Source organism: Chrysemys picta, chromosome 21 (assembly GCF_011386835.1).
Source record: "Chrysemys picta bellii isolate R12L10 chromosome 21, ASM1138683v2, whole genome shotgun sequence".
NCBI classification, from domain to species: domain Eukaryota; kingdom Metazoa; phylum Chordata; order Testudines; family Emydidae; genus Chrysemys; species Chrysemys picta.
Genome location: NC_088811.1, coordinates 8,680,458 through 8,700,472, shown reverse-complemented (window position 1 = coordinate 8,700,472; position 20,015 = coordinate 8,680,458). Strand labels below are relative to the sequence as shown.

The following is a 20,015-nucleotide window of genomic DNA, read 5'->3' as shown; positions in this document are numbered from 1 at the left end:
CTTGTCTAGATTAGAGGAATTTGCACGGAAGCAGCTGCATTGATGTAAGACACTGCTGCAAAGTCTTGTAGGTGTGGTGCCAAGCTGGGCTTGTACTGCTGACGCTGTCCCAGTGAGTTACACGGCAAAGCAGTTCTGGTACCAGCCCCATCACGCGGCAGTGTGGTGCTTCTAGACTGGGATCGTAGCCGCGTTGATACAGCTACTCTAGTGCACAACCTGCAGTGTAGTCCGGGCGTAACCACGCCTCTTGCCGCTTCGCTCCTCGACACGCAGCCCGCTCCTGGGGTGACCTGTTGAAAGCAGCCTTGCCCAGGGACTGTTGGACACCCAGGGAAGGGCTTGTGTTTAGTCAGTGGGCTTTGGATGTGGCTCTTTGTTCCATTTGACCCCGCGCAGAATACGTCTGGCCCTTCTAATTCTGTGTTCTCCGAAGCCGGTGACTCTTCTCCATGACCTAGCCCACCCCTTGCACCTCCCAGGTCGTCTCCATCCTGCTGTAGGAGTTGCTGTGGCAACAAATAGAGGGCAGGAGCCGCTTGTCCTCCCTCCCTGTCTGTCTCTTTCTCAGCGACCGACCGGCTCCCAGCGACCATGGAAGAGCTCAGCAGGGCAGCCGCTAAGTGCATTTAAAATGCAATTCGCTTGCCTCTCGGAAAGGTTAGCAAGAGCTGTGGCAGGAGCTGGCTGGGTTTTACAAGGGCTGAGAGGGCCCTTGGAAGAAGCTGGTAAACACACGTACTTGGGGCTCCGAGAGACACCGGGGCAGAGCACGTGGCAAAGAGGGGATGGGCGGAGTTTGCTCGGATGCTCTGAGCACTGGACTAGCGTCTCATCGCGCCCAGACCCCTGTGGGAAAGGGTCGGAGGGAAACCAAAATGAGTTCCGAGTGCAAGTCCGTCCTAGCCAACTGTCTCGATGGCTTTAGAGGTTGGGGTGGGAGGGAGGGAGAGAATGAAATAATCCAGCTCCGTCCACGTTCTACTGCTTATTTGCTTTTAATGCTGAGGGGTGGTGGGGACCTGGACTCTAGCCAAGGTCGGGTTGTCACTTTCCTTTCCAAGACAGGTCACACGTGGGCTGGAAGCTTTCTCCCCAGGTCACAGCCAGTGCACGGTATCTAAATCCTGCTCTTCCTGTCGTAGGCTCCTCTCCCAAGTCTAGAAATGGGCACCAGCTGCACTCTGCAGCATCCTCTTTTCTCCTCCCGCGCTGGGCTCGAGGACCTCTGCACAGCCCATGGAGGCGAGCCTCCAAGCCTGGGTCAACGGACTCGGTTGTGCTATCGCACTGAAAACAGTGGTGTAGACAGTGCTTTCGAGTTGTAACTTGCTCTCTGAAGCCTCGGCAGAGGGGTGGGCTATTTTTAGCATTGGAGCATGAGCCCGTCTGTCTGGGCTCGGCACCTGCTTGCTGCTGTGGGCTGTGTAGACGTAGCCTGTTCAGCTCTGCCAGTGGACCTGAGTCCTGGCCTGCATCCAGTCCTGGGTCTTGTGCAACAATGCTGTTGCAACTCTGTCCTGTTTGTGTAACGCCGATAGACCCCGGTTGTCAGCGGGCGGGATCGAACCTGGGACCTTTGGAGCTTAGTGCGTGAGCCTCTACCGCATGAGCTAAAAGCGAAGTGGTTGTTAGCTAAGGCTGTAGCAGACTCATCTGACGCTAAGTGGTCTAGGTGCCACTAGATGGGACAGAACGCCGCACCCGGGAGGTGTGTGGGTTACACTTGCATCTAGGAACACCCTGCTAGTTCAGTCCTGGAGCAGGCATGCAGAATGTGTGCACAAGTTCTGTGGCTTGTGTCCTGAATAAATGTCCATCCTCCTCGCTCTGTCCCGAGGTTCCAGGCTCTGAACCTGGGGTGAGTAGGTAACACGCACGCACCAGTGTCCCTTAGCAGCGATCTCCAAGTTGCTCTAACTGGGGGAGGGAGCCGTAGATCTCCGAACTGGAGTTAGAAAGGAGAAAACATCGTCTGAACCAAGTACAGATACCTCTTGGGCTCTTAAGCACCTGTAGGGTCTGAGTTGATGGGAGAGGCAAATGCCCAACTCCTCTGAAAATCAGGCCCCGAGGTGCTTTTAAATGGGGCACTGCTGGGGAAAAAAATACGAATTATCTGATGTGAGGTTTGTGCGATATGACTCCAGTTGATGCGGATGCCTATTAATGTGGGTGTATCCGCAGAGGTAGTGTTGCTTAGTGGGCAGAATGCTGGACTGGGATTCAGGAGACCTGGGTTCCATTTCCAGCTCTGTCACTGGCCTGCTGACTGACTTGGGAAACTGAGGCATGGGGAGGGAGTTGCTTGCCCGTCTGTAAAATGGGCGTAATGGGGGGTACCAGCCTCCTTTGTAAAGCCTCTTGAGATCTGCTGCTTGAGTGCTAGATAAGAGCTGTTTGTTACGATGCCCTCGTGTTTGAATTCTACCGGGGCCCCTGGACTCCGAAGCTCACTGCCTGTGTGTGCTGTGGTCCGTCTCCCCTCCCCACCCCCCCCCACCCCCGCACTGATACAATGTCTGTCTTCTCCCACACCAGGAGAAACGATGAGGTGACGCACATTAAGATCCAGAACACTGGAGACTACTACGACCTCTATGGAGGGGAGAAGTTTGCTACCCTGGCCGAGCTGGTGCAGTACTACACTGAGCAGCAGGGGTTGCTGCGGGAGAAAAACAGCAACGTGATTGAGCTGAAATACCCTCTGAACTGCCAGGACCCCACCTCCGAGAGGTGAGCTGCCAGGCCCGAGGGACCTCTCGATGAACATGCCAGGCAAATCCCCAAGCATCACTCACTGAGGCGCTCCAAGGGGGTTTGCGCTGAGGCTAACCATGCACCTGGGCTGGGTTTGGAATGGAGCCCAAAACTGGGCGCGTTTGGGTTTTATAGTCCAAGAGCTGCCCACATAACCCCTCGTGATCCCTTTCCTGTCCTGTTTAGCAGTGCGTTGCCCCCCCCGCCGCCGCCCCTTGTGACAGTCATTAGAACCAAGAACCTGTAACACTGGGGATCCCTTTGACTTCTGTTGAATTGCAAACTTGTCTCCGGTAACCTCAGACTTTCCCTGAGTCCCAGATTAGCGCCCCCACCCCCATGACCATCACGCTCCAATTTCCCCAGCGTCACATGCCCCCAAAGAGCTGGCCTGCCTGGACCAGAAAGAGAAATGCATGGGCAGGCAGGCGGAGATGCCACTTACGGCCCCTAATTACTCTAACTTTAGCAGCCACAGTCAGTCGGCGGGACAGTCTCACTTCCTGAAATGGCAGCTCCGCTCCCTGTGCACTATCATGTGAGCTGCCCCGGGTGAGGGGCTGGGAAGTCCCTCCGGCTCATGTGCTGCCCGGTTGCTAAGACTGGGTAGTTGCTCATTCCATCCTGCAGCATGAGAAGCAGCTAACACTAGCAGAAGCCCTGGAGAAGTGGAAACCCCCCTTGTATTGATTCCCTCCAAAGAGACTCTGGCATGGTGAAAGGTTTTTTTTTTTTTTTAAAGGGTTTCTGCTCATTGCCAGCACTATGTGACTCTGGTGTTTAAGAAAAATGGGCCCCAGGTCCAGGAATACAAGGGGGTGGGGGCTGCAGATGTGGGGATGTGGCTCTGGAGTAGCAGAGGGTGCTGGGAACGGGGATTGAGGCGCATTTGCAGAGCAGCGTGTGGGAAGCGTGCGCGGTGCCTGGCTGGCTCTAGCCAAGTGCTGTCATTCCATCACTTTCAGCAGCAATAAAATTCACCCATACGTGTAATCCTAATACAGTCTCAAATCAGTGTGAAGTGATTTGCTCTTCAGGTTCCCCACAGCCCGTGGCTGAAATCGCTGTCATCACAGCCCGCTCCGAAAGATCGGCCTCGCTGGCTCCCACTCCATAAACGTTGTCCTCTGGGACAAAGTTACCGAGACATGACGTGATGCCGTTGCATCGTCCTTGGAAGATATTTTGGGCCACTTTGAATTCCCAGCAGCCTGGCTTGCAGGCCAGGAGCCAACCTCATCAAACTGGGAACCAAGTGGCATCTGCCCAGAGACACTGTTCAGTTGTTGATTGAGCGTGGGCAACGGATGCCCCGAGGCAGAGAAGCTCTGCGTTAGCATCATCTGGATTACAATAGTGACGAGAGGCCTGATTGTGCTGGGTGTTGTATGCACGCAGTAAGATAGTGCCCGCACCCACCGAAGAGAGTAAATCTAAACCGATGAGACAAGACTGGGAGAAAAGGAAGAGGAGTACGGCTGGAGCACTGGCACGTAGACAGATTTACCCAAGGTCACACTGGAAGTTTGTGGTGGAGCAGGAAACAAACCATGGGTCTCCCAAATGCTAAGCTAGTGCTCTAACCACTGGACCATCCTTCCACGGTCAAGGCTGCTGGACCTAAGTGAACAAACGAGTCCAGGAATAAAAGCAGCATGTTCTAGTTGTGGCGCAGGGCTAGGAGGAACTGTTCTGTGCTCAGCCAGCCCTACTTCTGATTCACTAGGTAGCCTTGAGAAAGTAACATAACTGCTGTGTGGGAAATGGCCACTTTTGTAAAGTGCTGGGGTTCTGCAGGTGAAAAGTGTTATTTCAGTACGAGCTCTCGCTTAACTAAAGCGTGTCCCCCTCTGTCCAGAGCATGTTAGCGCTGCCATCTAGTGGAGAAGGTGTGGAACAATAAGTGGCTTGCATTTTAAAAGCAGGGCGGCATGGAGATAGGAAGCAAGAGGGTCCTGTGGCACCTTTGAGACTAACAGAAGTACTGGGAGCATAAGCTTTCGTGGGTAAGAACCTCACTTCTTCAGATGCAAGACTTCTTTCTGCTGCGCTGAGAGTTTGGGAAAACAGCAGGACTTGATCTGCTCTACCAGGAAACTACAACCCCTCTCTCACCTTGCACAGAATTACCTTCCTATCTCCATGTATCAGAGGGGTAGCCGTGTTAGTCTGAATCTGTAAAAAGCAACAGAGGGTCCTGTGGCACCTTTGAGACTAACAGAAGTACTGGGAGCATAAGCTTTCGTGGGTAAGAACCTCACTTCTTCAGATGCACGAAAGCTTATGCTCCCAGTACTTCTGTTAGTCTCAAAGGTGCCACAGGACCCTCTGTTGCTTTTTACAGATTCAGACTAACACGGCTACCCCTCTGATACATGGAGATAGGAAGGTAATTCTGTGCAAGGTGAGAGAGGGGTTGTAGTTTCCTGGTAGAGCAGATCAAGTCCTGCTGTTTTCCCAAACTCTCAGCGCAGCAGAAAGCAGAAGGCCCATCAGTGATTTGTTTCCAGTGTTCTTAAATCTCAAGGTGAATTTGGTGGTCAGGAAAGTGAGTGGCTGAATGGTGCTAACTGGAGCTTGTGGGGTTATTGTGCAAATCCTACACAGACTCCCAGGGTGCAGTCTGCTAATGCATCTCATTCCTGAGCGGCAGCAACCTCTGCTATTCCACTTGTGGGCTTTTGCTGACCAAAGACTGCTAGTTATGAGTGTCCTGCTGTGTCTCTCTTTAAATATAGATGTTCCCTAATGAGATCTGCTAGACTGATTTCACTTGTAACGTAATGAGGAGCTGATCCCAGAGGGATAAATTAGTATATTAAACCAATGTGTTATCTGAGGCTACTGCCGTTTTGTATTTGTCCGGTGGGGCAAATAAAAGTCCTGATGTTTGCATCCCGTCAGCCGGGTGAAGTCTGCAATGTGCCATTGCAGCATATACCAACAATGTCCCTGGGGTTTTACTCCTAAAATATTCCATGCTGGGGACTTTCCCCAGTTAGGCAGTGGGGATGAGAGCTTGTAAAACCAGTGTCTCCTGAGTGGCAAGGATAGCTGTATAAACTTGGCGTGCCCGCTTTGCAGGAGCTCATGGGAGCACTCTTTCTGGGTTTAGCTTGAGAAGTTCCCATCTCTTTGCTCTGTCTTCTCTGGTTCGGGCCTGCGGTTTGCAATAAAAGCTGAAGCCAGGTAGCATCATAAGTTTTTGGCCCAGTCTTAGTGGCATCTGAATCACCATCTGTCTATAGGGAGGCAAATCTTTTCTCTGAATGCTGCTATATCTGTGTGTCTCGCCTCCACCCTGATGGCCTTCTCCATTCTCCCAGGTGGTACCATGGGCACCTGACTGGCAAAGAGGCAGAGAAGCTCTTGACGGAGAAAGGCAAGCCAGGGAGCTTTCTGGTGCGGGAGAGCCAAAGCAAACCGGGGGACTTTGTCTTATCAGTGCTGACGAATGAAGACAAGATGGACACAGGAGACCGGAAGCCACGGGTGACTCATGTGATGATCCGCTACCAGGTGGGAAACCCTGAACTGGCTGTTAGGATGGGGAGTTGGTTTTCTTTGCTCTCTTCAGGCCCCATCCAGCTCCCCGTGGAGTCCAGTGGGAAGAATTCCACTGACACCAGCGAGCGTTGGATCAGGCACATGACGTGTGCTCTGATCACACTAATAACTCGCCACTTCCTCCCGCAGCCAGATGGGAAGTATGACGTTGGCGGAGGCGAGAGGTTCGACACGCTCACAGACCTGGTGGAGCACTACAAGAAAAACCCCATGGTGGAGAAATCAGGAGCGGTGGTTCATCTGAAACAGGTGACTACTACTAAACGTGGACTCGGTACACATTAACTAACCCTCCCAAGAACACGTCACGGGGTGCTCTGTCCAATCCCATTTTACAACGGGATCGTTGTTTGCATTCCCTCTGGTGTCCATGTAGCAGCTTCCCATAAGATGTTTCCGCCCCCCAGCCTGGCTTCTCCCACTCAAACAGTGGTGCCTTAACAAACACTTTAGGAAGTGGAAGAGTTTGGGGGGTTGAGCCTGGAACCTCTTGCGTTATGCCATGCCATGACTCTGGCCTGAGCCTTGCTGCATTAGTGACCCCTGGCGACACTGTGCTTTTGTCACCATCTAGTGGCTAGTCCACAAGCAGTTTTGTCTGCTACAGCGCCTGGTTCTCTGCCTTGGGTAGTAGATTCCTGCTTTTTAGGTCCGGAGATAGTGGCCACTGCCCGACCCGAGCACATCCTGTGACTCTGCCATGAGCCCAGCATTACAACTGCAGGATCGAGCCGAAGATGCGCAGGAGGGTGGGTGTGTGCTTTGAAGCCCATCCTCTAGCGAGTTGGTGGGGAGAGAGCAGGGCCCCCCTGTGGGAGTGGAGTCCCAGTGTCACGGGGCGTCTCTCTGTGTTCTGACCCTGCCTACCTTTCAGCCCTTTAACGCCACGCGCATCAATGCTGCCAACATCGAAAACCGAGTGAAGGAGCTGAACAAAATGGCGGATCACAGCGAGAAGGCCAAGCAAGGGTTCTGGGAAGAGTTTGAGGTACAGGAGTCCAGCTGTGTTACCCCTCCCCTACCGCCACCCGCAGAGGATGAGATCTCAGCATTGAAATATCAGGCTTGCCCAGTGTCTGAGCATGAAGGGAGGCGTCCCCGCTCACAACTGTCTGCCCTGCGCTATCTGAGGGAGTTCCCTGCACCTCCTCTCCTCCCACCCATGCCATCCCTCTCCTAGTCCTACCCTCCTCTCCTCCATTCCTTGTTTCTCGAGGAGCCCCCTCCTGGCTCCCCATCTCTCCAATGCCATGTTGGAGGAACTCCCCCCCGCATCCCTCTCTGGTATCTGAGAGCCCCTTGGTTGTGTGTCACTGTTCACTTGCGTGTCCCCTTCTCCCCAGATGCTGCAGCAGCAGGAGTGTAAGCTCCTCTACCCCAGGAAGGAAGGGCAGCGAGTGGAGAACAAAGCGAAGAATCGCTACAAGAACATCCTCCCCTGTAAGGAGACATTGGCTGTCGTTTTTTCTAGCCGCCGAGCGTCTCTGGGGACAGTTGACCCGTGGTATTGGGGGCTGGGATTGTCTGGCATTTAGATGCCCTGGCCTAATATTCACAAACATGTGAATCGTTGCCAGTTTGCTAAGGAACGTGGGATTTGCCTATCGCATCGGAGCCGGGGTCCATTCAGTTCAGCCCCTTTCTCTCGCTTTCCTGAACTCCGCACTTCTGCATCCCAGGGACTCTGGCAAAATGGGTTTTTCCTCCTTCCCCTTTGTGAAATCCAAACCAGCCCAGAGCTCAGTTGAGCCTCGCTGGCGTCAGCCAAAAATCACATGAAGCCAGAGCTAGCCCCTGGGGAAGTGAGACTCGCTCGAGGGTTGTACCATTGTGCCCCTCACTGCAGTAGCATCCGAGCTCCTCCCAGGCGTCTGGGCTTAGTTGTGGGTTTGTGGTGTATCACTAGGGGAAATTTTCTCTCTCCACTCTGGAGTGGGACCCAATTAGCGCCAGCCCTGAAGTAACCAGCTGGTCACATGTGAACGATGCGGGTAAACTGTTGGGGGCCCGGTGTGCAGCGCGGCGATGCTTCTGCGCGGGGCTCGATTGTGGCGTCTCTTCCCATGCAGTCGATACCACGCGGGTTGCGCTCCGAGACGTAGATGAGAGCATACCGGGCTCAGACTACATCAACGCCAACTACATCAAGGTACGTCGGGAGGGAAAGGTGGCCCTTGTGGGTGGGGGAGGGGCAAGGCTGCCCCTCGCTACCCATGAGCGGGTGCAGCGGCGCCAAGAATGATACCTCACAAAGGCAAGCCCAGCAGGAACCCCTGTATTTCGCTGGTCACGGGCCAGATGCCGTCTCTGCTGAGAATCCTCCTGCACTCCAAGCAGTTTCCTGATACTCCCCCACCAGTTCTGTAGACAGCTGCCGCTTTGGCAGGGTAAGAGGCCCCTGTGTGCTGCTCCCTGCAGCCAGAGAGACTCTTCCAGTCTGTATCTGGCAAGAGGATCTGCTGCCTAATGCCCTGCGGTCTGCTCTGGAACTGACGCTTTGTCAGGTTGCCTCAAGGGAGGTCCAAGAGCCGGGTAACTAGCACCCGGACCTGCTGTCGTTCTGGGTGTCCAGAAAAAGCAACAGGGCTGTGGTGCATAGAGCAGGAGTGTGTGTGTGTGTGTGTGTGTGTGTGTGTGTGTGTGTCGGGGGGGATAAAGGGGTGAAGACTTGCTTTTTTGTGAAGTGTGTGTGTGTGTGTGTGTGTGCGCGCGCGCTTCCAGACCTGAGGCTTCGCTATTGCTGGTGGGCGCCGTGTCCTGGCTGCCCCTGCACCGCGACTCCGGAGACGCCTCCGTCTCGATGCCCAGCATCGCTCTTCTAACCCCGGCCTTCCCTGCCAGCGTGGCTCTGTTGCACAAGGTTGTCGGCTGGGTCAAACTCATTTTCGCCTGGGAGCTGAATCCAATTTGGAGCCGGATTTCCAGCCAGGAACAGCTCAGGTGTTTAAGCCCCTAGTCTTCACCATGTGATGGGGTCGCTTATTTTCCAGTCTGATTCAACCAGAACTTTGGCAGCTGTCTTGCGACCTGCATCTAGCACTGAGTAAATGGTAATAAGGCCCTACAGAGGTCACTGCAGGCAGAGGGTGTCTCATTAACACTGGTGATGGGGTATCGAGAAACTGCAAGCAGAACGATTTCTGTGTCCGGGAGGCTGATGTTGCTTGATCCCTCGAAGCCTGTCAGCATCAGATGGCAGATGTTCCACTGGAGAGCTCATGCAGTGCCAGGCAGCCATGTCCTATCGGACTCCTCCATCTTCTCAGCTCAGGGCTGCACGGGGGCGGTCCTTTGTCCCTCACTCCTACTTTCTTTCCACACCCAGAGCATACCCGAAGAGGGAAGGAGCTCGGAGCACTGCAAAGTCTACATCGCCACCCAAGGCTGCCTGCAGACGACGGTGAACGACTTCTGGGCCATGGTGTACCAAGAAAACACCCATGTCATCGTCATGACGACGAAGGAAGTGGAGAGAGGCAGGGTGGGTACTTGGTTTGTCGCCAGACCAACATGCAGTGCATTGTCTGTGGAACCTCTTGCCCGCCAGGTGCATTTCATCCCTCCTGTTGGCTAGGCAATTCTAGATGGGAAAACTGCTGACTTGTGGTGCCTCCGCCTGGTGCCTCCATGATGACCAACTAATGGCAATAGTCAAAAGCAGGCCTAGTGCAGCTAAGGCAGTGGTGGGCAAACGGTGGCCCATCAGGGTAATCTGATTGCTGGCCGCGAAACATTTTGCTGACATTGACCGTCTGCAGGCACGGGCCCCCCGCAGTGCCCAGTGGCCGCGGTTCTCTGTTCCCAGCTAATGGGAGCATGGGAAGTGGTGGCCAGCACGTCCCTGCGGTGAGTTAGAATTGTACAACTTGTATGTGCTCTGTCTGCATGTATTTTCATACAGAGTTTAGAGGTGGAGGTCTGGAGAACGTGTTATGATACCAATAGAGCCTCTAACCAGAACTGCTTCCACGGATAAGGAGAGGTTACCAAGGCTACACTAGAAACTTTTGCTGGTATATCAGTGCCACTTAGGGTGGTGGGTTTTTTGTCTTGTTTTGTTTTAAAATGTATACAGTAAAAGCCCTAGTGCAGATCCAGTCATACTGGCCAAGTGCTTTTCCCAAAATAGCTAATTTATTAAGGAAAGTGGTAGAAACTATGACAACGAAAGCACTCTTGTGCCGGTGTAAGCTGTGTCTGAACTAGAAGACTCTCCCAGTATAACTGGTTGGTAAATTGTTTAGTCAATTGCTTGACCACACTTTGGTGTGGAATGAAATATATTCAAGAGACGAGCATGTTTATTGCTGAAAGCCAATAATAATCTAGTACAGGCAAAAGGTTCTATGCAGTGAAGAAGCTGTCTCGTGCATCATTGTTACATTCACCTTATGCAGAAGGAGTGATCCCGAAGTTGCACCTTTCAGCTGGTATTATTTATCCGATGATTTTACAAGTCACGTATCACTAAAATCCAACCCCTCAATTTGTCCCAGTTCCCTAAGTTCTGTTCCTTCCTTCTTTGTTTTGGATCCTGGCATTTCGGAAAGTGGTCCATGGAAGTACTTCCCTAGATTGTACTAAGACCTCGAACGAACGTGTCTTGATTTTTGACAAGTTTCCTAGCTGCTTATGCCAAATGCTTGCTTCAGCAAATGCAAGGTGTTATGGGCTATTTAGCATAAGTGAACAGGGTTGTATAAAAAGTATGGGTCAGTTTAGGCTATATAACTGCTATTGTGTGCTTAATGTGTACTGCTCTATGTACGGTGTGGATAATACCTATTGGTAATGTAATTGATGTATATATGCTAGCCCAGCATATATTAGTCAACAGCTAGACCAGCAAACCCTTTCTAGTATAGGCAAGGCCTTAATATGGTACAAAAATAGGGGATTGGTGGGGTTTTAGATGGGATGTTGGCAAGCAGCACCATGCATTGGGATGGCTCCGGAGTCATGGAATGACCCATGTAACGGCACATGGGACAGCAGGGGGTGCTGCAGGTCAGGACTGAAATGGATTGGCAGAGCTGTGCGCACACAGAATAGGTGTGATATCTAGGGGGAAAGTGACCTTCTGTGAGATTAGCCGCCTTTAGGCATTTGTCCTGCAGGCCAAAAAAGCCTTCCCATCGAGGGTCCCTAGGGGCAACGTGGGTACAGGGGGGGATATGCGCCCCAATCAAACTCTGGATTGTTTAACCTCCTGCAAGTCACCGCCTCCTTGCTGGAACCATCAGTTGGTTTCTTGCAGGAGGGGTTGGGGAGTGGGGGGTCAGTGCTCCCAGGGTCTCTTCCTGGCTCAGCCACTGCTTCATGGTGTGACCATGGGCAAGTCACTTATCCCAATGGTGCCTTGAATCTCCCTGCCTTTACACTTGTAAAGTGGGGCTAGCACTTGGCACTGCTCGGTGTTACTGCATGGGGAACCCCACTGCAGTCAGTGGGATTTCTGGGGGAGGAAGGTGCTATTTATCTGTGCTGAGGGTTCCCCCTAATGTTAGTCATGCACTATGGAAGTGCTGGTGTAACCCACCCCTGCTCGGGGTGGCGCTCTGTCCCCTGCTAGCAGTGGCTGGGTCACACGCCAAGGTTGAGGAATATTCTGCGGCCTTGGCTAAGAGAACTGAGTCCTCGAGTTCAAACAGCAGCAGCTCACGCTTTTAGAATCGGACGTCCCTGCTGCTGCTGACCCAGCCACCGGCATTGAGTTCAACAAACTCTCGCGGTCCCAGTACAGCAGACTGTCGGCTGAGCTCTAAAGGAGTTCCCGTCCAGCTCACCGGTCCTGAATGATGAGCAGAGCCCTTCACGGCATTTTCCCCTGTCCCTTCAGAATAAATGTTTCCGCTACTGGCCTGATAAGAACTGCACCAAGGAGTACGGCTACATCTGCGTGCGGATCGTGAGCGAGCGCGAGGCGCAGGGCTACTACCTCCGGGAGCTGGAGATCACGCGGATAGACCGGGTGAGAGGCCTCTCCTTTCTCCTGCTCCTTTTGCTGGGTGTTGGGACTCTCGCTGAGCCGTGGCGGGGGAGAGGCAGCCGGCCTGTAGCTTTATAGCTTTGCGCTGTTGTAGAAATATTTATCTTATTGATGCGGTTCCTCCTGGTATCGCCCCCGGGGTTACAGCTCTTCAGTTCATTTACCCTTTAGCCCCGTCGGGTTCTGGTTGTCGGAGTGCTTCTGGAGGTCTGCATTGCAGGGAATGCTTCTTGTGCGACTGTGCCATTGGCTTTGCACTGGGGTTCTGCTGGCTTTGTGAGAGTTTCCCAAACAAGGATCGGTGCAATCAGCATGGGGCAGAACGTCCCTGACCTCCCCAGTAAAAGCATCTATCCCTTGCATTTGTCAGCACGCTCCTATTCGCTTGGGTGGCTACACAGATGGGATCTATCCTAGCAGAATAGTCTCTCTGCCCCATCTCTAGGTTGTATCGACCAGTTTTCTCTCATTGTAAACTCCTTGGGGCAGGGACCATCTTCTTTACGGGGAGAGGGGTGCGTGCACGGTACTGTCTGTGGCACATGGGGGGGGTTCTAACCAAGCGACCGGGCTATCTGTCCGACAGGAGGAGCACCCCAGACAGGTAAAGCACTATCAGTATTTCAGCTGGCCAGACCACGGGGTCCCCAACGAGCCAGGAGGGGTCCTCAGCTTTCTGGACCAAGTCAACCGAGCACAGCGAAGCATTCCAGACTCTGGACCGATCGTCGTGCACTGCAGGTATGCACCAGCGACCTGGCAGCCCGCGGGGTTGTCTCGGTGGCCAGTGGGGGCTGTTGCTCATGTGAGCCAATAACGAACAGAGGTGAAATCTCTTACATCAAAGCCTTGAAATGAACCTCCCTTGTCCCCTACCGTAGTGCCAATACTGAGCACTTCTCTAGGGCTGTTACAGATGGGGTAACCGAGGCAGTCTGTGGCAGAGCCAGGATTAGAACTGGGGAGGTTTGGGTTCCCAGTTCCCTGCCCAGACCACTGGACTACACTTCTCTGAGGACTCTGCTTTGGCAAGTCTTTATAGCAAATATTCCAGGCACCGGCTCTGATGGTCTTGATGCGCCAATGGAGGGCGTGCACTGAACTGGCTAGTTATATAGGGTCTGGGGAGGCATTTTGGCTTTTCCCACACTGATCCCGCCTTGTCTTCTCTCCCCAGCGCTGGAATAGGACGCACGGGCACTATCATAGTGATTGATATCCTGGTGGATATTATTCACAGGCAAGGTATGGCAACTGATCTGTCCCATTGCATTAGCTTCCCCCTTGTCCCCAGGGTGTTCCCTTTGGTTGCAGAATGGCAGTATAGTCTAACCCAATCCCCCTACAAGTGCAATGAGTTTGAAGATCTCTGGCCAATGGGCTCAGATCGGCCGTACGTCTCTTAGTATGGGCTTTGACCTGAAAATATCTAGAGGGCTGGGGAAAGGCCTCTTACCCCACTAGAATGTAAAGTTTCCACTTCTGGGCTGGTGGGCAAAAAGGGAATAGTGCTCTGCTTTATGGGGAAGAAATCCATTGCCTCCCGAAACAAGCAAGCGTGCCCAGATGCCCCCAGCACGCTCTGGTTGAAACGGAGGGTGAGCTCTTGGCCTCACTTGGGAAGTTCTGCCATTGGGTGAACCAGCCCCTCTGAAGTCAGAGTGCCTCCTTAAAGCCCTCTTTCCTTATGGAAAGGTGTGGCTCACATCCACCAGCCTCACCAGAAATCATTCCACCAGCCTCTAGGAGGTAGTGGAGAAGGATCTCCTTTCCAGAAGCTCTGTGAGTCATCCTCCAGGGCAATGCAGCCAGGATAGATTTCTCCATCATGTTCTACAGGAGGGTTCCAGACACCTGCAGATAGGTCGTCCTTCCCTGTTAAACCCTACCAGACTCTTGCAGAAGGGTTAATTTCATGGCTTCCAAGCCGCTCAAAGGAGGTGGGGTCTGTGTTCGGTGAATGGGGGGGGGGGGGGGAAGAGAAGAGGGAGGGACTGCCTCCCCCCACCTTGCTGAAATCTCACTCAATTCCCGATCCTTTGCTTCTCCCCCTCGAGCAGGTTTGGACTGTGACATAGACATCCCCAAAACCATCCAGATGGTGCGCAGGCAGCGCTCTGGCATGGTGCAGACAGAGGCGCAGTACAAGTTCGTTTACATGGCTGTTCAGCAGTACATTGAGACCGAGCAGAAGAGGCTAGAAGAAGAGCAGGTGGGTCCCGTTCCTGCCCAGGGACGTTAGGCATATGGGTGGGAATTGGCTCACTGGCAGAATCTGGTCTAAACCAACCCTCCCGGTCAGAACAGCAGATCTGAATGGAGCCGCTTCTCCCTGTCATGGGATGAATCCAAATCCTGGACCTGGACACACTGAACGCAAGGGCTAGAAATCTAGATCCGAGCCCAGCAAGCTGCTGAACTTGTGTGTGGATTGACATAGTTCCCAGCTATGGACTTGGAGCCAAATCTAGCTCCCAGGTGTAAACCCAGGGAGGATGGATTTGGGCCCATCTCCGGTTAATAGTGAAACTGGGAGGAATCTTACTGTAAAAACATGGCGATTTCATGAGCCCCAAGTGTGTGTGTTCATCCATGAAACCACGTGCCCTCCCTGTTAGGACTGGGCTCTGCTGTGCACCAGGAGTAGCTCCTGTGGCTTCCAAACATATATCCCCTGCCTCTGTAGCAAGAGGAAATGCTAGGTGATGCTCTTACGAAGAGAGGCTAGGGGACTGGGGCTCAGGGTCATGTCTCTTTCCAGCTCTGCGCACCTCCACTCTTCTCTTCAGCATCTCAGACTTGGGAAGCTGGGCTCTTCCCCAGTGCTGTGGAAGTGTCTGTGGGGAAAACGTCTTCCATTCCTCTAACTCGCCCTCCTCGCTACCTGCCTGTAGGGCAGAAGATCTGCTCTGCAGCCAGTGCCTCCATTCTTGCCTCTGGTGGAAGTTTTATCTCCTTTCTCTTTCAGAGGAATAAGAGGAAAGAGCGAGACTACCTGAATATCCGACACCCTCCTATGGATAAAGCCAGAGGCAAAGGGCAGCCGCTCCCACCACGCGTCTCTGTGTAAGTTTGCGTGGAGGGAGGGAGATTGACGTGACAGGGAGCAGATGGGGCTGAATGACCATAGCCCCCAGTGGCTGCCATCTTTCACGCAGCTGCTTCCTTCCACCTAGGGCCACTTCTAGCGCGCTGGTGGGAGGAGAATGGCTATAACTGGCCATGTAAATATTTATCAAACCTAGCAACATCCCAGCCAGCTGGTCTGTCCCATTTTTGCAGCTACCGTAGGGGTGTTCAGTCGGCAATTACTTAAGCCCCTTTTTCTTGGAAATGTCCCGTGAGCCGTGGGAGAGGAAGGAGGGGAGAAGAGAAGAGTAGCAATAATCTAGTACAGAGCACAAGAAAAAGAGAGCGGGCATGCTGGGGGAGAGGTGAGCGTGAGCCCGGACAAGCAGAGGGCTGAGCGAATAATGTAGTTTTCAGTTCACTGGCAACTCTGAACAATAAAATAAAAATTCATTTGGGGGCTCACAAAACACTGGATTTCAAGCGTGTTTTTAACGTTGAATTTTAAAAATAAAATCTCAGGTGTTCCAATGGAAAAACCGAGGCCGTTGGTTTGGAAAATGTCCAAATGAAACATTTAGATTTTTATTTATTTGTTTAGTATTTTTTCCACCAAAGCAATTTGGCGAAACCAACGGGAATTTAGCAAACACAGGTGCGGACCCCTTTGGGAATCTGACATAGTCTGTGGTTCCCCAGGGGTCTGTGGACTGCAGGCTGAAAACCACCGTTTTAAAGAGATTCTCTAGTTCAAAAGGAATGACTTTGGGGCAGTTCTGACCTGTGCTATGCAGAAGGTCAGACGAGAGGGTCACAGTGGTCTCTTCTAGCCTTGGAATTTCTGAGTGGGAGGGGCAGAGTTTGAGTAACTCCACTCACTCATCCAACATGGACCTGCTGGGCTGATGGCACCTGTCTAAATGTTCAAAATCGTGGAGGTTTCACTTGGAGTTCTTGGCTGCGTTTGAATCTATAACTCTAAATGAATCTCCGGGTGAAGGTAGGGAGGTATCACAGGTGGGACAAAGCCAAAGAAAATTCTTCCCTCCTTGCTGTATATTGCATATCACTCATTGTTTCACAAAGTCTGGGCTGGATTTCAAGCGAAGTTCGGGGTTACTTGGGATTTTGGTTGGACCCATTCTGAACAAGAAGGTTGGTTTGCAAAAATCAGATCTGGATCCAGGTTCCTATCCACCTCCCCCCAGAAAGTCCATTGTTTTGGCTCAGCCCTATCTTTAGACATATAGGAAGTATCGGTGATATTCTCACTCGGATCACGTCCCAGTGTGGCATGCATATATAAAGGCTCGCATCTTGGATGAATGTTCAGGGCCCAGCCTGTGTGGACATTAAATGTCTGAGGGGCAGCAGGCATGAAGTGTGTAGGTGTGAATAGGCAGCGGGTAATTCCCGGTCTTGCCATTTACAAGGCTGGGGGGGGAAGGCTTGGAATTTTGTTCAAGGGCCCCCAGGCAACCTGCTCTGGGGAGGGAATCCAGAGTAAGAGGGTTACTCACAGCAGGCTTTGTGCATCTTTCCAGGGTCGATGATGACTCCGCCTCAGTCTACGAGAACCTGAACATCAAAAACCCCAAAGTTTCAGGGATGAATAATGCAGGGAGATAAAGGGGCCGGAAGAGGAGCTGGATGGAGGCTGCACAGGTACATTCGTTCTCAGAGGTTGGCACTAAACCCTTCCAGGAGTCTGTTGGCTCTGGTCCCTGTTTGGCCTCATACATGAAGCGCATGGCCCCATCTACCCAGGGAAAACCATCTATGTCCTGGGTCAGTTTAACAGACCTTAAAAATGTTTGTGCAGCTCCTGGGCAGTGCCCAGCTAGTGATGGGGTGGGGAGAAATGGGGCAAGACTTGAAAGTAGTAGTAGTAGTAATTTTTTTTTTTTTTTTGAAAACTGCCTTAGAATGAGACCCACCGTGCGAGCTGAGGCTGTTTTCCTAGTGTACGGTATCAGAGGGGTAGCCGTGTTAGTCTGGATCTGTAAAAAGCAACAGAGAGTCCTGTGGCACCTTTAAGACTAACAGATGTATTGGAGCATAAGCTTACGTGGGTGAATACCCACTTGGTCAGACGAAGTGGGTATTCACCCACGAAAGCTTATGCTCCAATACATCTGTTAGTCTTAAAGGTGCCACAGGACTCTCTGTTGCTTTTTTCTAGTGTAGACTCTGAGGGTATGTCTACACTGTAGTCTGGTGGGATTGCAGCTTGAGTAGACCTACCTAGGCTGGCGTGGCTACAAATAGCCATGTAGATACGGTAGCATGGACTTCAGTGTGGGCATCCAGAACCCTGGGTACCTACTTGTGTTGCTGAAAGCCCTGCCACCGCATCTACACTACTGGTTTTAGTTCTGCTAGTGCAGGTATGTCTGCTTGAGCCTCAGTCACACCTCCGATTGGATCCCGGAGTGAGAGAGACATACATGTGCGTACTGGGATCATCGGGGGGTGTGTGTGTGTGTGTGTGTGTGTGTGTGTGTGTGTCACTCTTATACATAATAGCTGACACCTTCTCTCTCCTCTCTTGTTTTGGGTTTTAGGATTTACAGTGTTCACGTCCACACTTTCCAAGTTCTGTCACCGCTGCCTCCCTCTACCCTCGTGCCCCCCCAAACCCCTTCAAGCACCTTGGATCCAGTGAGGAACCAAAATGCCGAAAGCATCTGAGCAGGGCAGAGTGCGCGCCTCAGGAACACGCCTCAATCTAACTTATTCACGGGAGCGACCTTTTCCGGTCCCTTTTTCACATAGGACGATATTTATGTGCAAGTGCCTCTGGATGGTCATAGGGCGTAAAAGCTCAGTTTTAAAAAAAAAATTTGTTTAAAATTAATTTAATTTTTAAAGAAATTGATTTTGTAAAAAGTTAAAATAAAATGACAACAAGTGTAGGAGCTTTGCCTGCTCAGGACAGTCACCGGGCGGTTGCTGCACTTCACGGCTTCATGAGGTTGGTTGTTTCTCAGCTAGAAGGTGTTTAAACTGAATCTTGGGTTAACGCTACTGCCATGGAAGTGATGGACTGGGCATGTGGACTGGACCTAGGTACGGTGCAAATAACCGCTGTGTAAATGCCCTCCGCCCTCATTCCTTTAGAAAATGCACCTCCTTTCTGCTGTGCTAGGCTTGGGCACCTATGCAATCTGCCAAAGCGCCTAGCTCCTGACCCTGGAGCAACCCCTGCTATTGCAGCATGCAGAGAAGCAGTGTGGTGCAGTGGACTTGTCTGTCTGGTAGCAAAATCCCCGTGCTGCAGGCTTACTAGATTCTGACGCGCACATGAGCGGGGAGCCTGCGTTCGAACCCTCATCTCCACCAACACAGGCCTCTGCGGCGGGAGCTAAGAGATCTCCCGTAGCGGATGGTAAAAGCAGTAGGGAGGCAACTTATCTGTGCGCTCAGCAACCAGAGGGCAACATCACATGTATCAGCAGCACATTAGGGCATAGCGTTCTGCTGGGTTCCTGACTCTGTCGCTGTCTTGCTGGACGCCCTGCGTTAGTTCACCCACGTTTGTATGCTGCGCCTAATGCTATGTATACGAAATAGGGGAGCTGTGGGCAATGATTAATATTTGTACAGCACCGCGAAGAAGAAAAGAGAGAGCGCTTTGGAATGTTAACATTCCAGCTTTGTTCGCACACCTCAGTTTTCACTGGCAGCACTTCCTGCTATTGCAACCGCTCTGCCAAAGAATCTCCTTTCTGCCGGACTCCTTGCTATGCAGGGTCTGAATGCCAGGGCCGAAACCAGGAGAGCTTGTCTGGGGCAGCTGTTAATGGGGGGGGAAAAGAAACGTTCTTCCTTGTCTGTGTGGGATAACGGACGTGCGGGGCAATGGCATTCGCTCTCAGTGCTGGAGTTGCTGTTCTCCCCAGGCACTGCAGGGGTTGAACAAAGAGTACACCGATGGAACGGGGCTGTATTTACCGGCTGGCATCTTCAGTCGTTTGTCACAGGGACAAGAAAACAGTTTATTTTTATTGCACTTTTAATAAATGTTGAATATTCTAAAGGTTTTTTTTTTCCTTTTTAAGTTTTTGCAATGCTTGTGAAAGTGACCGATGAGCATTTGAAAGGGGGTAGGAGGCCAGCGGGTGCCAGGCCTCTCCTAGCCGAAAAACTGCTTCTCTTAGACCCCGACCAGAGTCCCGCTCAAGTGGCCCAAACGGTTTTGGGCTAGCTCTGAACCAGCAGCTTCTGCACGAGCCTCTGTAGCCCATTACCAGTTCTCCCAAAGCCATCCCGCCCCTCCAGCTTTCAGTGTGGCAGCTGGCTGGGAAGTGAGGGGTATTAAATGCTGCAAGGGGGATGGATGTGTCGAGTGTCAATACGGTAAATCAGTGGGAAGGGATGTGATGGTGGCAGGTGGACAGGTTCAGCCTGGGCTGTTTGTAGAGGGAAGTCAAATGAGCATATGGCAGTCAGATGTGTGTACAGTGACAAAGGAACTAGCTACGACTCTGAGGAGAAGGAATGTGACGGGGGCTTTGAGGCAATGCAGGCACTCGTCATCTGGCCACTACTGATGAGACTTCAGTGGTAGTCTGCTGCCGGGATGGACAAGATCACCCAAGAGAGTCCCTGGCAACCCAAATGGTTTGGA

The 20,015-nt window shown here is 52.2% G+C and overlaps 1 protein-coding gene across 3 annotated transcripts in view; it reads left to right on the top strand.

The window, feature by feature from the left end:
- The window catches only part of LOC101941295 (tyrosine-protein phosphatase non-receptor type 11-like), an 84,542-nt gene extending 65,118 nt beyond the window's left edge, over positions 1-19,424 (top strand). For all 3 annotated transcript variants that reach the window (XM_005292891.5, XM_042852869.2, XM_065575130.1), the window contains 14 exons: positions 2,542-2,736; positions 6,087-6,279; positions 6,457-6,576; positions 7,202-7,315; positions 7,671-7,767; positions 8,397-8,476; positions 9,653-9,808; positions 12,167-12,298; positions 12,903-13,057; positions 13,494-13,561; positions 14,377-14,528; positions 15,285-15,382; positions 16,930-17,050; positions 17,950-19,424. In XM_005292891.5, coding sequence (XP_005292948.2) covers positions 2,542-2,736; positions 6,087-6,279; positions 6,457-6,576; positions 7,202-7,315; positions 7,671-7,767; positions 8,397-8,476; positions 9,653-9,808; positions 12,167-12,298; positions 12,903-13,057; positions 13,494-13,561; positions 14,377-14,528; positions 15,285-15,382; positions 16,930-17,014 — 1,645 coding nt within the window. In that variant the 3' untranslated portion in view covers positions 17,015-17,050; positions 17,950-19,424. The remainder of the gene's footprint in view (positions 1-2,541; positions 2,737-6,086; positions 6,280-6,456; positions 6,577-7,201; positions 7,316-7,670; positions 7,768-8,396; positions 8,477-9,652; positions 9,809-12,166; positions 12,299-12,902; positions 13,058-13,493; positions 13,562-14,376; positions 14,529-15,284; positions 15,383-16,929; positions 17,051-17,949) is intronic.
- The last annotated feature ends 591 nt before the right edge of the window (positions 19,425-20,015 follow it).